The sequence below is a fragment of the Haliotis rufescens genome, unplaced genomic scaffold (genome assembly GCF_023055435.1).
Source record: "Haliotis rufescens isolate VD_foot unplaced genomic scaffold, xgHalRufe1.0.p SCAF_9, whole genome shotgun sequence".
Classification (NCBI taxonomy): Eukaryota; Metazoa; Mollusca; class Gastropoda; order Lepetellida; family Haliotidae; genus Haliotis; species Haliotis rufescens.
In genome coordinates this window covers 3,763,931-3,782,078 of record NW_025964383.1, presented here as the reverse complement: position 1 = coordinate 3,782,078, position 18,148 = coordinate 3,763,931, and the positions used below count along the sequence as shown (strand labels likewise).

The 18,148-nt window shown below is 38.0% G+C and overlaps 1 protein-coding gene across 1 annotated transcript in view; it reads right to left on the bottom strand.

The window, feature by feature from the left end:
• The window catches only part of LOC124124248 (60S ribosomal protein L35a-like), a 35,446-nt gene that overhangs the window by 13,336 nt on the left and 3,962 nt on the right, over window positions 1-18,148 (bottom strand). The window contains exons 2-3 of the mRNA XM_046487378.2: window positions 9,645-9,704; window positions 5,878-6,030 (exon numbers count right to left, since the gene is read on the bottom strand). Of these exons, the coding sequence (XP_046343334.1) occupies window positions 5,878-6,030; window positions 9,645-9,694 (203 nt within the window). The 5' untranslated portion in view covers window positions 9,695-9,704. The remainder of the gene's footprint in view (window positions 1-5,877; window positions 6,031-9,644; window positions 9,705-18,148) is intronic.

Here is an 18,148-nt window from a genome sequence, read left to right as displayed (position 1 = left end):
AAACAATAAAATCTGCAAATCCTCATTGTATGTCAACCAAGTGAAAGTCGTTAGCCACGACTTACAAAATGATCATTCAGACTTTGAGGGTTTGGCAGATCCGCTCGACTGATCTGCATCGGTCAACTGGCTGTCGTCACGCTTTCGCTTCTTGTCTGAGGTTACGTATCGTAGCATTGTGAGGATAATGAGGTACATCGATGATGCAAGGTATTTATGTACAGTTGTAAACACATTTTACTCAAATTAACAAGATGTTCTCAGTAATTAATCCTCGATTAATCAGTGTCAACTCAGTTTATTGCCTATTACAGTGATTGACCGATTGGACTATCATTGTCGGTACGATGTATTTACAGCAATCAAAACAAACAAAGCTTGTCAGTGTAGATAATCTTCATTGTGTTACAACTGCAGACAGAAACTGCTCAGTCCTAACTGTTGATCATGTCCGGTCAAAATTTAAGAATGTCCGGACAATACTTTTTAAAATGTCCGGACAGAAAAATTTAAATGTCCGGTAAGCAATATTTTAAACCGGACATTTGAGATTCCCAATCGGACATGTCCGGCGCATATGACGGTTTCCGGACCCCTGGTCTGGGTACTGTGATTTCAAATCTTCTATTGATTTGATGTTTGTTAGATTCTTTGTAGTTCTGTTATCTTTCTTGATGGTGTTTTCTCTTATCTTCTGCTCAGGAGCATCGTCTTCCGTTTTCTTGTCAATGGCAGTCTTTCAATCCTAAGATTGCTGGGCCATCAGTTTCTGCTACGTAGAACTTGGCATGCACCCAGTTTCCATTCATGTAGCGAAATGGTAATGTGATCATTCCATACTGTGGAATTCTTGTTCCGTTATATGCTGTGAGAATTGTTCCAGGTTTTGCTTGTACTGATCCAGGTATAGGGTATCCTACTGTATCTATTTTCTCTGGGAACATGCGTCTGAATGTTCGTAGTGGAAGAATATTTCCTTGTGCACCTGTGTCCACTTTTACTTTCAATTCAAGTCTTTATTTCTTTTCTTCTATTTTCAAGTTCAATGTCCAGTCTTGCAAATACTTCGTCTCTGTCATCTTCAGTGTTCACTGACGAGATTCTGATTTCTTCAAAGCATAAGTTTTCAAATTCTTCACTAAGTTCAGCATAGTCATCAGTCCATTCATTTCCGACTGCATCAACATTTCTTCTTTCGTAATGATAATCTTTTCGAAACTTCTTTCTTCCAGGCCTTGATTGGGATCTGTGGTTATATCCATGTCTTCCACGCCCTCTGCCTCTCTGTGATCCTCTGTATTTTGATCTACAAACATATTTCCAGTGATTCTTGCCTCCACAATTAGAACAAGTTGTTCCTATGGCAGGGCATTTCTGTTTGATGTGCAAATCCTCAGCATGATCCACATTGCTGTCTACCTCTCTGTATGGCATGAATTCCATTCTGTTGATTGTGAACATCCTGTAACTGTGACATGTGTTGAATGTGTTGATGCTTCATGAGTACGTCCACATTCAATGGCATTTTCTAATGTAAGGGTATGTTCCTTCCCTAGCAATTCCTTCTGTAATTCAGGATACTTAGTGCCAACTATTAACTGTTCAATAAGCCTCTCACCAAACTCTGCTTCTGTAAATCTGCTCTTGAATGCTTGTAGTTTACATCTTATTACAAAATCATCAATACTCTCATTTTCTCCTTGTCTGTATTTCTGTAGACAAAATCGTTGAACACGAAAGTTTCTCTTAGGCTCTAGCTGACTATGAAATTTGTTCCAAACTATTTCTGGATTATTCTTTTCTTCTTCTGACAACACCATGAGTTGAACATCTTCAAACCTTCATCACCGGTATACAGTAAAATATAGTCAACTTGTTTTTCAACTTTGGTTTCTTTCACGGAAAAATAAAGTTCACATTCCTGACGAAATAATCTGAAAGCTCCCACTTGGTCTGGGTTAGACCAGTCCATCTTAGGTCCAGAATCAATATTGTTGTCAATGATCAAGTCAAAAGTTCAAAAGGTTATAAAATGTCACTATTGTGAAGTTTCCCGATGAATATGTGTGTTTGTTTACATTTTTCCGGAAGAAGAACTTATGTCCGGTATGTCATATCCGGCAATCTTGTGACATCATCCACAGACACTCCAGGAACTTCGAAACATGCTCCAGCAGATATGAATAGATATCCCACAGGACTTTGTGCGACGCCTGGTCCATTCCATGAGACGAATATGTGTTGCTTGCATCGCAACCAGAGGTGGCCACACACGCTATTGATTTGTAAATTGACATTTTGGCATTGTTCGTTTTTTTAATGAAATCATGCATTTTCTGAAGTCAGTATGGCAAATTAAACCATTTGAACACTTACAGGAGTCTTTTATCTGTTGCAAACTGAAATTGTTTCATATTTGGTAAAAAACATAACTTTGCATTAAATCTTATTCAATGTCACAGGAACTTTTGTTGTTCAGTATACAATAAAAGTACAATAAAATCACATTTATTTGAACAAGACAACCCATCTTCCTGAGGCAAGAGCATACACTAGCCTTTTTATCAAAGTCTTGTTTCCACCCTTGTCACATCAAGCCTACATTTCTGTGCTAAATATGATTGGACTATCGCACATACCGATAGTCAAATTAGGGAACATATGACGAAATCATCCTCCTTGAGACCACGACAGGTACACCTTTGATGAAAGCGAATAACCACTGCCTGTCTTTGTTGACACGAATATGTCTTTATCCTTTTAACCCCCCCCCCCAATGATTGCCTATGCTTTTGTGTCTGGGATGAAATTGCAAATGTTTTCGTTATCGCACAAAGAAAATGGGAATAATAACTTAGATATTTTGTTGTTGATTTAATTTATAACTTTGTATAATATAATTAAAGATTTGATTGAAAGGAAATTCAACTTCTTTTTGCACATATTTATAAAAATTATTTTCACATAAGAGTCATGATTATCAACAGAAATACTCGTCAGTCACTTTCATCGTTAAATTAAGTGTGCCAAAGGGACCCGCGCGTAAGGAATTCACCCTGCCATTACAGTTTTAGGGGTGCCCTCAGCACGATGGCACTAATAATTTCGAACCCTGTTGAGCTGAATTAATTAACTAGAAAACATCATGCTGCATGTTTGGTTCCATATCAAAATAGCTCTTTCAACACCGCAGGCCGGTATACCGGCCAAGAAGCATGAGTCCCGAGACAGCGTAGGCCTGTTTACCGGCCAAGCTGTGGTCACGTCAAAATAGTATATATTATTATGGACCTACCTGTAATATCACAAATTAATTAAATCTATCACATTTCACAATGTCTGAAAAACATATTCCATTTCAATTTATCATATTTTATCGATAGATTAAAAATTATTCACTATTTCCCGCGATGTTAATGAAAATGAAATTCTTGGACACGCGTCAACATCGAACATGTCAAAGAGCAAAATAAAGACGTTTCTTCCAAATCTTTAAATATAGTATACAAAGTATCGTATTCGACGTAATAAGCACCCCGCTCTAATAAGCGCCCACGGCAATATATGCTAATATATTGGCACGTGAACAATCCCAATTAGCACCCCTTCCGATTGATCAATGTAAACAAGACTTATTCATTCGCGTCTAAAGACAAGAAAACCTGGTCACAGGTTGAAACCCAAGAAATTCCTTATTTTAAACATACATTGCTATTTTAAAAATTTCTATTCCATATCCACTTTAAATTTCAAATTTACCTCACCTTTCACCATAATATTTATTCATCTTCTCTTTACGTATCTCTTCCCAAAAACACTTTAAATATTCATTCATCTTAATTCCCTCCATCAACATCGTAGCTACTAGCTAGTAATTTGTATCTTATCCAACTTCCGGTTGTTGTTTTTTAACCAGTCAGTTTTGTATTCCTACGAAAAAATTCTTACTCAAAATTTATGTTTTTTAGTTGTAAAATATTACCACTTTTCTTGTACATCTAACTAAGGCTGTTCCATTGTTTTATTAGCAATAATTATATTAGTATAAATATCATTTCCCAGCATTCTTTTGTTTACATAACCGGAGCATGCGCAGGTATCCTTCCTGTAACCCTTCCTGCTCATGCTGTGTCGCCATTTAGAAGCCTTTGTTTCATACTACCTACCACCATCCGTCCCCTGCCACCACTAGGGGCTGGCCCTGTTGCTGTTGCGGCCTGCTCTCAGTTGCTCTTCTTACAAACTCCCAACCTCATTTTGGGCTTTCTTTCCCCCCCAACTTATTAGGGAGCAGCCACATTCACACCGCGGGATAGTCCGGGTCGCTATGACCCCAGGACCGGTCGCTGTGACCCCAGGTCCGGATATCCCTAGGCTGGGTAAGGAGCACCCAGGACAATGCAGAGGTCGTCTGGGTCTTCGACCCCAGGACACCAACACCTCTCTGTGGCTCTCTTTTCCAAATTCATCATTCTCATTAGCAGCAACTGAGTCAGCCTCCATTTTGCCAAAATATTAATAAATTTGTGTTTTATCATACTACTTGTTTTGTTGTCGTTGCACAAAGTGTGTAATATCTTTCATGTACTTGAGGTAATCCATTTATAAAATGTGTCACTACTCAACAGTGATGTGAAATGTTGATTTCTTTTGGATTTTTTCGCATATTTGCACAAAAAACTTCTCCTATATTTATCGATAATTGACTAATAGTTTGTTAATGATTATCGATCAAAGAATCGATCTCTCTGATCTATATTGATAAACAGTCCTAAACATTAGTAGCAAAGATGTTTTACAAGTTGATAACTTTCTTGTAGGAATCTCTGGTGTTGATTGGTGTTGAAAGGGTTAATACAAGGTGGCTACCTTGTTCTGAAGGGTACCTATAATGTGCCTTGCTATGTTAAGTCTGACACAAGTTGTTACGTTTTCGACCAATTATCAATTACAAAATATAAGACTGCTGAACATGCTGAACATGCGGCACCTGATTGGCTGAAACAAATCTTTGGACCATACCTAAAAATTGATAAATGCGAATCCAAAGTAGATATGTAAAGAAACCAGTTTGGGAATTTGAACTTAAAAGTGAGAGTGTAATAAAAATGGTTTGGATCAGCCAACGGAAGGTTTTATCAACATTCTTTGCTGTCTGGTTTAGGCAAAAATACAATGAGTTATTATTCCAATAACAGTCAACTCAATATGAAAATAATACTGGTTCAGTTACTGCATCCACAAGACCCACATGTTACTAAGGTGCATTCAAACACATTTGTGGATCAAAAACATGAAAACACTCATATGGATAAGCCAACACTGATGATCATTCTCAAACAGGGACTCATCAAACTGTTCCATACCTAACAACTTAACCAATAACAAATAATTAGAATATATAAGTCTAGGTACATGTATAACAGTAGTTTCATATATAGTTTCTTCATATTATTGCATTAAAATTCTTCTGAGATATTACATTGGCTATTTCTTGACCAAATCACATGTAGATCATGGCAGGAAATGTGTAAAGCTGATCGCAACTTCTTGCCTATTTTACGAGATAATTAAATGTAATAATCTTGATATCTGCATTAAAACAAAATGCCTAGCATTACTGGAAAAAAACCCATCTAAAATTGTAAATCATTGTGTCTCATTGCAAATTTCACATTTTCATTTACCAAGTTTATCTCCTGTTCATACACATGAATCATCACAAAGCAGTTTTGACTGCATGTGATACATAAATATAGCAATATTTTCCCTGAAGCTTGTACCCAAGAATGAGTCATGGTATCCCCTGCAATATTGTTGGTGCAAGCAAAGCTATTTCAATGCCTACAGTTTGGATATTAATTATTTGTAACTTACTTCCTTGCACGGTATACATATGCGCATCTCTTGCCAAGGTAGAATTCTGTTTCTCCCTTGGTGGTGACACCATCAATTCGTAAGAGTGATGTATTCTCATGTTGGTTCCTCAAACCTCTTTTGTAGCCAGTAAACACTGCCTTGCAGTATAGCCTGAAAATGACAATTTTTGTACTCAGAATATTTAATGGTGTTACTGTTATAAGTTAAAATTGCTTTAACATAACTTCAATATAGATATTCATAGTTCCAAAGCCCTGTAGCTCACCTTGGTATGAAGTCCAGTCAATTTATGATTTTTCTGCATAGATATTGACATAATTGTTTACCAGCATATGAAACAAACTTTTATAAAATATCTGAGACAATTAATGTAACATGTATACATGTAACACGTTTCTCTTCACAAAAATGCATTTCTATGGAAGAAAGGGAGCCGATGACAGAGCTACAAAGAGGTGATCCAGATTGTGATGCAATTCTGAACGTTGATGCACTAGCATCCCACAGATGTTCAATGGGGTTGGGGTCCGGTCTTTGTTCAGCAATGTCCCAGCTGTATGACGACAGTAAATACTCAAGTCTGGAAAAGACTATCCAGTGATCGACATCAGGAGCATTAACTTATGCAATTGGGACACGAAGACATGCATTCAAGCAAGTCACCGAGCCTGACCATCCAATCTCGTTAGTAGCATTTTCTGAGAAGTTCTTAAGGGTGTTTCAAGTGGTCAAGGCAGTTCCTTTGTTTCCATTATAAAAAGTATAGTACCACTGCACTGTAGCTCACCTGGATGCATAGTCAATAGTACAAAATGTCAACATAGACAGCCACTAGATAAAAGTTACTGTCAGCACAGATATTCTAATAGTTCCTCATTTTCCTGCATAAATACTGAGGATTAAATTCTAAAAAAAATCCTAGTGATTTAAAAAACAAACCATGAAGAAGAAACATACATTACGTACATTCCAAAACTTCTCAGCCTGGCAACTTGCAGAAATTGTTTTTCAAACTAGGTAACACCAAGCATCAACATATGAACGTTCCATGTTTTTGGTGTAACCTTGTTATAAAGAAAACCATTTCATTTCGAAAACATCGTCACATGCTATATTGAAGAGTTACATGTACTGATCATGAACATTGTCAACTACTGTACTGGGAGCAGTGATTTGTATTTATATTTAATGTTGAATGAAAATGTGTCTTGGTGTTACTTGAATCATGACAAAATGTCCTTGGCGTTACCACAAGTCAGCAATTATTAGCTTTGAAAGGGAAATGGGTAAACATGTCTTGTGTCATTGAAAACACAACCCTTAAAACATATTAACACTTAAATTTGTTCTGTCATTAAAACACTCTCACTGAATGAAACTAAATGTCTTTGGTGTTACTTAAAATGTCCTTGGTGTTACCACAAGTTAGCAAATAATTTTGAAGTTGGTTCTATCGGGGAAAAACATGTCTTATGCCATTGTAATTACAACTCTTAACTTATAATAACACTTAAAGTATATTGTTTGTTTGTTGTGTTTAACATCACACTCAGCAATATTCCAGCTATATGACAGTAGTCTGTAAATAATCAAGTCTAGACCAGACAATGCAGTAATTGACATGTACATCCATCTACGCAATTGGAATACGATGACATGCATCAACCAGTGAGTGAGATTTTTACGCCGTATTTAACAATAGTACAGTAATATCAATGCGTGGGTCACCAGAAATTGACTTAACACATTGTACCTATGTCTGGAATCAAACCCGGGGGTTCGGCGTGACAAGCAAACGCTTTAACCACGAAGCTACCCGACGGGCCCCATGCATCAACCAAGTCAGCGAGTCTGGCCACCCGATCCTTTTAGTCGCCTCTTATGACAAGCACAGTTGCTTTGAATTTATGAAAAGCCCTCACTTAGGTACCTTTATAATCACTAAATCTCTTGGTTACTTTATATGTCCACAGTGTTATCACAAGTAAGCACTATCAACTTCAAAGTAAACGTTGTGAAGCAAAAAATGTCTAATGCCATTGCAAATATGCAACAGCAACAATCTTTGGCAATGACTTATTATTCCTGCAGCTAAGGAGAATGGCACCATAAGTTAAAATAAATGCTTGAAGATCTGCAATCTATCAAAAAGTCTGATCGGATGGGCCATAACCTGAAATCCCACAAATTTATTTTTTAGATCACTAGGAACATTGCTTGCTAGTCTGTTTTATCTTGCCATGCTGACTAGTATTACAAAACAATCTGTCATCAGCTTAAGTTGATGCATGGTGCTGAAATCATCAGCTGTCTTGTTTATGTGTTGTCTTCCGCCACACTCGACAATGTTCAAGCTGTATGACAGCACACTGGAGATGGTATAATGACATACAATGCAAACTGATCCACGTACATGTAGTTGTCTTGTACCTCTTATCCGGAACTCTGCATGCATTTCACATTCCATACCACACAACCAACTAAAACCACACAATCCTTCCGACTCCCAAACAACCAATCAATATTCACGGCAGAACTAATGGGCATGGCCTCAGCCCTCCATAATCAAGAATCCAAAAACCACAAAAAAAACCTAATACTTACCGACTCCCTAAGTGGACTGCAAGCCCTCCAAAACAAAAATACCAAAAACCGACCTAAATTAATAAATCAAATACTTAAAAGCTCCAACGACCTAACTAAGGCAGGCAAACAAATAACCTTCTTGTGGATACCCGCCCACGTAGGAATATACGGTAATGAAAACGCCGATAAAGCAGCTAAACTATCCCTCAAAATCCCAGAAATAAGCTTAAACTTACCCATCTCAAAATCAGAAATTAAAAGTGTAAACAAGCAAAAAATCACAAAAAAATGGCATAACCTATATCTAAACTCAAATAGCCAAATCAAAAAAGTGCTCAGAAACCACTAACCAAACCAAAAATTCTCCATCCATCCAAAAAAATCGACAGAGTAATCACTAAACTCCAAACAGGACACACCAACCTAAATAACCACCTAAAAAAATTTAAAAAACACACTACAGGTAACTGCCCACACTGCAAACAACCAGAAACCCCAGAACACGCACTCATCCACTGCACACACTACCTAACACATCGAACCGCATTACAAACCACCCTCAATCTAAACAAGGCTCTAACTCTAGAAGCAATACTAAACCCACAAAATAAACTAGAAAACTTCAAGGCCTTAGGCGTATTCTTAATCAAAACGGAACTAATAAAACGCATCTAAAAACACAATAACTCACCAAATCAAAATCACATAAACAAACAAACATCCACCATACCCAGCTCCCTTAGTTCTCCTCCCCAATCCCATCGGCATCTATTCCAAATCTCAAAATTCCCAAATTCTATATAAGCAACCCCTAAAACCACCCTCTTGGGTTGCACAGACCACCTTCGCCCCTTTCGGAAACACATTAAATGGCCTGGCCGGGCCCGTGTGCGAAATACGCATCAGTCGGAAAGCGCACGTTAAATCTCCAAAGTAAGTAAGTAAGTAAGCATTTCACACAGATATGTTGAGCTTGGGTACATTAAACTGGGAAAGATTCTTTGAAGGTCTTATTGAAAGTACCCCCTATGTCAATAGTTCCCACATATTTTATGAAAAGAATTTTACACATGAGAAATGACAACATGATTTTGTGAGCACCAAACCACCATTTTATCAGTCTGATTCGCAAATACAGACTGATAAATTGGTGTTACATTCCATTTCAGTAAACTCACCTGCCTGCCTTTTTGTGTGGGGCAGAAGTCTTAGGTGCAGTTTCAGCCATAATGTCCTGCCTGTAAAACAAACAAAACCCAATGAATTTTTTCTCTTGTCACATTTGGACTAATCAACATAGTTGAAAACAATAAACTGAAAACCAATGAAAGTTGAAGATGTAAATAGGCTGATTTTCCAATCAGAGAAACAAAGTTTGATTCAAAATAATGGATTTACGTGATGTGATCACGAATTGTATTACACTATAACGACCAAGAAAACAGCCTAGAATAAATTGAACCAATTTACGGTAAAGTTGCAATGAGTTGCAATTATGGAGAACATAGTTTAAAAATAAAACAAAAAACTGCCACCTGAAAGACTGACAAATGTCACCTTCATGTGCAAATAATAAATATTATTGCATGTAAATAACGTCAAACAAAACACCTTCCCTTCACAAGGGGCAGAGACTAGGTTTAAGGCAAGTTGTAGATCACGAGAGAAAGCAAAAACAGCAACAATATGGGGACCAATTTAGCAGCAAGTGTTATTTGTCCTGTTACCAAGAGTAATTACATGAAAGTTCTGTGGCGTCATGATGTGACAGGGTGGCTGGTGATTAGGGATCCTGCTCATGGAATGGAACAACCTTTTTTCTCTCTTCAGCAAGACAACTCACAGCTTCATTACTGTCGATAGCAAGCAGTAAATAATGCCTAAGATGAGTGAGTGTGTGTGTTGGGTTTAACACTGTTTTTAAAAATATTCCAGTTATATCACGGCATGTCAGCTTAATGTGGGAGGAAAGCCAGAAATGATGCAGGTCTCAGTCGTTTACCACTTCCATGAAACCCACAAGCACGAGTATGGTGCTGATTCGAACCCACAATCATAGGTTTCTGGCATGTCCAAGGGACACACTCTGCACACCTGTGCCCCCGTGTTTTTATGGAGTCTGCTAACTTCAACATCATTTAAATCTCCTAAATTAGGTGCTGCGGCATTAGGTGCTGTTAATATAACTTCTTTCCATTTGTATACATTATCTTGTAAGTGTGCAGCATATAACTTGCCCTCGATACCAGGTTCTTTAAATCCTTCTGTCTCCAAGATCGGAAAGTGCAATTGTATTAAATTTGTCTAATGTTATGCGTTCCACGACCAGCAGAATCAATCATTATTTATAAGAGTGACACACTCAAATATCCTATATGTACAGGTTTTTGTTTTACATCTACATGTAATACAGAAATTATGAGCTCTGTAATAATGCCCCGCCTTAAATTTATATACTGTAATGATGAGAAGATGCTGTTCTACCACAACTGTATTTTTCATCTTTGACTGGAATAGATCTTAGAGTTAAGGACTTTCGTTTTGTATATTATCTGTTGTACTAATATGCTCAAGATAAATGCATAGTTCTGGGTATGGGACTATATCAGGTGTTTTATGTCCATTAGTAGTGGGGTTTTTCTGTTCCTGTAAAACCAAGTGTATATGCTAATCCTGACCAAGGTTTTATAGACTGATCCACTAATTAAAATGTGTTTTCAATTTGATTCATTTAGCACCCAAAGGCTAAAAAACTTGGTCATCAAGCAAGCACACACTGTAATATCCTTTCATTATAGTATGCTGAGTAGAATAGGCCATGCTTGCCGTAAGAGGCGACTATGTTTGTCGTAAGAGGCAACTATTGGGATCGGATGGTCAGACTTGCTGACTTGGTTGATGCATGTCATCGTATCCCAATTGCGTGGATCAATGCACATGTCAATCACTGGATTGTCTGGTCCAGACTCTTACAGAGAGACTACTAACAGAGAGCGATCATATAGCTGGAACAAACAAAAATGTAAGTTGTTCTCAATCTATTAATAACTTATTATTACCAGTAGTTATATTGTACCATTGTGGGTAATATGTTATATCACATAGTTGCCCAGCTGAGTTATCCATATCATGAAGCAATTGAATAGACTGGCCATTTGTTATTCCCAGGAATGTAACATACATATCAAATACATAAAGATCCTATTATAACTTCAATATGGGAGGTGTTAAAATTAAGTACAAGACTGGAATGTTTTATCCTGAAAGTAGTATAGACCTAACTGTTCTTAAACACCCAACGATTTTAGTGAATGTTCCTGGTGCTCAGTTTCAAACTCAATTCTCGATATCTTTAGAAATTACAGGTTCACAGCAACGAACATACAAAACAGTTCATTATTGGTTCTCCAATCCAATGCAGTTCTGGCAAAACCAGCTAAACTTTGCTATATGATGTGCCACAACAGGCTATGGTTTGTCTGTTAGTGTCCATCGCGACAAACTAATACCCCGTTCACATGCACCTCTATACATGTGTATGTATACTTGCACACATGTGTAAATATACATACGTGAGTATAATTGTCATGTGAACGCGTTTACTCATGTATGTATATTTACATCAGGAACAAATTTGCCCTATGTCTGGAGCAGGTGCAAATGTAAATATACACAAGTAATGAATATGTTGTCATGTGAACATTTATGCCAACGTCTGAGGATGATCTAATTACCACATCTGTTGATTTGCCAACCTCAAACAAAATCAGCCACACTTGTGTATTCTGAAGTTGACGCTGTTCAGCACAGAGCAATACAGACTTTAATGCGGACATTCAGAGCTGGGTGGACAAGGTTTCCTTTGGGTTTCAAGGAGTGAAAAACTTTTGTACAGATTAAATCAAACACGCTGCTTCATGTGAAGATTTCTGTGACATAACTCTCATCTCATTTGACTTTTCTGGAAAACAACCTTTTAAGAATTGATTTTCTATTTGTGAATTCATTGGAGTATGAGCCTTCATAGAGTAAGGTCCAAACTGTATGAATGTCAGAGCTTACAATTCTTATAATTTTCTATAGAACTAGTTTCCCTGAAATGACGTATACTTTTATCTATACACAATTATATTTAGTACGTGTGACTTCAATGTACACTGACAGCCATACAACAACCAGCTCTATGGCGGAATAAAATAGTTCCTCAAAACGAGAGGTGACATGAGCTTATATATGCTCAACAGGGACAACTTTTGTAGTTTCTTCAGAACAAATGTACTCAAAAAATATTCTCATTAGATGAGAAAGGTCTGTTAAAGTACTCACGGAAATGAAAAAAACCTGTTTTTTCGATCTCACATTTTAAATAAATGCAGTCAATATACAAAATATATAAATATTCAAACAACTCAATTAGTACTAATTGGGCCTTGGCACAAATACAGCGAATCAAAGGTTTTTATGTCTTTTTACACGTAAAAGTGTGTAAAAAGATGTACAAAACAGACTATTGTGAAACTGAGCGTAACCAGGTGTTAGTAGATCAAGGTGAATGTCCATGACCTATGACACCTTGACGACAGGTGAAAACAGGTGCTTGAAACCCACGTGCATGTGATTTGTCAGTGGTTAGTGATTTGTGAGTGGCATTGTGGGATAATGAATCATCGTCAAAATATCAGAACGTAAAAGTAACATATTCCCTTCTCAAACAACTTACATGTCATTATTATTATGTACATAAACATAGCGGTTATTTTTATTGTTGTTTTGATAACTTTTTTTCCAGGCTAATTTGCATAATGCCTATAGCCTGTTTCTGCCATGTCAATATGGACTTAGTTTTATTTTTGAATGTTGAAAGTGCCTACAAATTACCTCCGGTAAAGTACATTTTGAATTGAGCACTGAGATAAAACTAGCAAATCCAGACTAGTACTTTACCAGTTGTTTTGTTATTTTCGTATTTACATCTACGTAATGCTTTGTGTCGATTATTAAATCCAGCAAAACAGTTTTTTTTCATTTCCATGAGTACTTTAGGAACTACCGCAGTAAGTCAGTCACAATATCAGCGCGTCTTTATACATTTACATCAAGTACAAGACATCAAAATGGTCGACACGATAAACATGATGGGAGAGATTTCCAAAGTTGTTAATGAACCTGTGGCAGTTACATGTGTAAGACATCATTGATCAACTGGCCGATCATTGAAAGATAATTAGAGATGTGTCCAGCAGACACTAAAGTAAATTCATAGAATGCTTGTAGGCTCTCACTGTCAGCCTGGACACGGATCGAGTCGATACAATTGATTTCGATGTGCATTTCTTCATTTTGCTCATTAGGATGGGCTGTTCATTAGGATGATCTTCGTGAACAATCATGCAGTCAACGTATTTGTGGGGAATTTGCTATTTCTACAAATAAAGATTGGCGTCTGCATGGAGTTAACCATGGTCTAGGTATTCGGTACAGTGGCGTACACGCTGTTAAAGAAGTCGGCTTCTATCAAGGTTTGTTCTCTTAAGTAATGAGTGGAGAGACGATCATATGAACTTTAAGGGTGGTGTTGCTTTCACCGTCCAAAAGTTTGAGCAACTACCAGATGCTGAAAATGCTTGGAAAAATTCCTTATAAATAAATCAGAAGGTTTTACTCACCCCGGCATTGAAAGAATTCATGACTCAATCAGAACTTATGAATGGACTCTCGTTGGAGCTCAGTCACGCTTAAACATCATTGGTACGGGGACAGCGTTTGATGCACAAATGCAGTTTACTGCGAACGTAGAGGATGCTATTTCATCAGGCGTTGACCTACCTTCGGCTATCAGGCAATATCAAGATGTGTGCATAATCTAAAGTAGACTTTGTTTTTGAAATAGGCCTGTGCATGTCACCAAGTAAAATGCAACTTTAGATTGGCCAAGTGGTAGGTTATAATAATAGAATTGTGGTTGCTACAATAAACAAACACTAGGTTTCAATTCAGACCTTAACGATGTATTAATAACACAACCAAACACAAGCGAAACAGGAATAGTCAAGCCACAGTCATCTACTGTAATTAAACCAAAAACAGAAGTGCAACAGCCACATGTTGTAACTCAAAATCAACAACATATCGATGAAAAAACAGCGCTTATAGTAGGTAGAGTCGCAGCGGGTTTACTCATGATTAGGATAAATAGTCTTTAGCAGCTACATACAGCCTCACAATTGCTACAATCACTGCCCACAAGTTTTGACTAAGCCAAGTGTCGGTCTTGGCGAATAAATTCATGAGCCAGGATAAATTACTCCCTATTATACAAGTTTTGCTCGTCACGCCGAGTTCGATTCTCTACATGGGTACAATGTGTGAAGCCCATTTCTGGTGACCCCCGCCGTGATATTGCTAAAAGCGGTGTAAAAACATACTCACTCACTCACTATTATACAAGTAAGTGCAGACGCAGCTTTCCCAGCAAGCTTTGTTAGTGCTTCTCCTAATGCCTTTTAATGCTTTTTTATCCACTCTTTCCACCATCCTTATCACAAGGTAGTGTAGGTGTGCCACTGCCTGTACCAGCCAAAGTTGATATAATAAATCCCAAATACTAGTAGTGGTTATTTCCTGCTCTCGAGAACAATGTTTTAAATTCTTTCGACCAGTGTAGTATCATCATTGAGGACTTGATTAATAGTTTCTCCAATTCGGCTGATTAGTGAACCAACTGCTTCTCTCTTTGAAGCTGCTTCCAAGCAGGATGATCCAAGTTAAGCCAATCTCATTAAAATCAGATGTTAGTTCTCGCTATCGCTAAAAATAGGATCTGAGAACATCCCATTACGGGTCACGTGAGAACGACCTTTCATCGGACCAATCACAGCGTCACTTACCAGATCGTGAAAGTGACAGTCGGAATGTGTTTTCTAATCATGCAAGCTCGAAAACGTTAACACGGGGTATTCCGAATAACAGTTAGGGCCTGTACGACTGATTCCGTCAAACTTATTGTTTATCTCTCGCTTCCATGGAATAAACATTTGAACGGAGGAGGCGTTGCACAGTACGTAGGAAGCACTGCCGTACAATCTCAATGAGACTGCGTGTAGGTTCTGCTAGTGGTGATAATACCATTGTAGAAAATAAGGCTATAGTCGATGCATTAGGTTACTGATTCTATATTTCGCTTGACTTTGAATTACTAGATACAGTCACATGCCCTTCTATCAAGCATCCCTATCTGATAGGTTAGAATACGAACTCATTTTTAATGACTACCACAGAGAAATTAAAACCACTGATGAAGCTAGATATTCCATTGACAATATCTCACTTGAGCATGATATGGTAACAGATCCTGAATTGGCAAGACAAATTTGTAACGGTATAAAGGAAGTTAAGCCATTTTGTATGATCATGTGCTTCGCCATTGCAACATCAGGGACAAAAGTGGTACGACGTGGAACATCAATCTGAATGTGCCAGCTAGATCATTGAAGGGTATTTTAATATTAATGTTGCTCGAGGACCATTCTCAACCATTTTCCAGAGATACCGAGGCATTCTATAAGCCCAAGATTACAAAAGTAGAATTGGCTAACGAGGGTGTGCCTAATCAACTATATAGTCAAGGCATGCAAGCATATCAAGTCGGATGAGATTAAAAAAAAAACATCTATAAGACGTAGCCCAGAAGTTAACACAGTTGCAAAAGACCTGGCTATTGCACATGTATTGTTGGCTGAATTCCTTACCTCGAAGTATGCCCTATGGCTCGACATGCGAACCACAGATGATGACCAACTACATGGTAGTGGGCGGAGAATTGGGAGAGCTAGTGAGGGTGTTACTATACAGACAAGTCTGAAACGGCTGGTCAATTAAACTTACGTTTGTACGTGATTTTGGATGCGTAACTTAATATATTTGATGGATCTATTAATAATCTTTTACCTGAAGAACCTCACTGCACTATCATCTGTGGGAAAACAGATTGTGGTAAAAAAGCTTTCATTCTCGATATTTTACAAGGCTATTATTACAATTTTTTTGCACGTATTATTCCATGCCCAAATATAAAAGTTAATAAAACATACATATCAAGAGGTTGGGTAATTGTGAGGACGCGTGTGACGTCCAAGGCGTGTAGCTCACTGACACGGGCTGCTGTGGCGAGCGCCAGTAGGAAGACCATTTTCTCATCAGATTTTAGGATGACGACGTTACGAGTAGCTCAAAGGGCGCGTCTCTCAGCGAGGTGTGAATGACATTCAAGTCCCAAGCTGGTGTACGAGATTTCACCTTTCGGTCTTCCAGCCTGAATGAGCGGAGCAGAGCCTGTAGTTTCGGGATTTACTTCATGCGTCGATCTTCCGGAACTGCCAGGCCAGAGTTGAGCGCCACAAGGTAGGTCATGATGGTACTGCCCTTGAGCTTACACTTGTGACGCAGATGGAGCATGAACTCGGCCAGGAATAGTCACTTGTCATCATAGAGGCTCCTGGTGGTTTGGCAATGTGCCATTGTGATGGCCCTAGCCGCTCTGGCCGAGTAGCCTTTGGCGTTCAGTGCTCTCTGTAAATGGACCAGACGTGAAGACATAACCTGTCTGTTCCTGGGTGTGGTTGTCTGCTGTGAGGGTGGATTAGCAGATTTGGCCAATCTGCGTGTGGCAGTGGGTCGACATCAGACAGCTCTCTGAGGTCGACGAACCAAGACCTCGCTGTCCGCCAGGGCGCGACCAAAGTCAGATCGACGTTCTGTGTCGATTTTTTTATTTTTTTATATCGTAAATATTCAACCAAAACACTTGAAATTAGGATTGGTGAATATTTATAAGTCATTAATTGTTTCCTGCAAATTTTATAACACGATACGTTAGATTAACCCGAATGTTTGTTTTCTGCAACCGACATGATGAACTCGAAAATAAAGGGGTTTCTTCTGTTTAACATTTTGATAATAATTTTCCTGAAATAGTTAATAATTTACATCATATTGGCGATAAAAAAAATCAAATTTATACTCAACAGTTTGCCACCAACAGGGCTATATCTCCCGCCCCTGTTGCATAATTTATGACATAATTAAATCTAAACAAACCCTAACCTTTTTTAACCAAGGTGGATCTTGTCATGGAAATTGTAAAAAAAAGAAGAGTTTGGAACCTAAGTCCATCTTGTTGCAATGGAAACGTACCAAAAATAAATTTCTAAATAGCAAAAGACACCGGTTCAGCATGTACCCGACAAACCTGCAAAGTTTCATGAAAAAATATTGAACGGTTTATGAGTTATGCTCCGGAAACGAACCCTACCCTCACAGAACCTAAGTCCATCTTGTTGCCATGGAAACGTAAGAAAATAAAAATTTCTAAATAGCAAAAGGCACCAGTTCAGCGTGTACTTGACAGACCTGGAAAGTTTGATGAAAACATATTGAACGGTTTCTGAGTTATGCTCCGGAAACGAAACGTGACGGACTGAGCCCATTTCTATATCCAACTTTGTTGGGCTGGGGATAATTAAAACAAAGATATCAGAGATATGATTATTGAAATCAATTTGCACAAATGTTACGATATGAAAAGGTTCCTTGCATGAAACGCAAACCACTTTCAATAACTCAATTCAGATAAGTTAAAATGTGAAACAAATGTGAAAAATATTTCTTTAATTGGCCCTTGTCT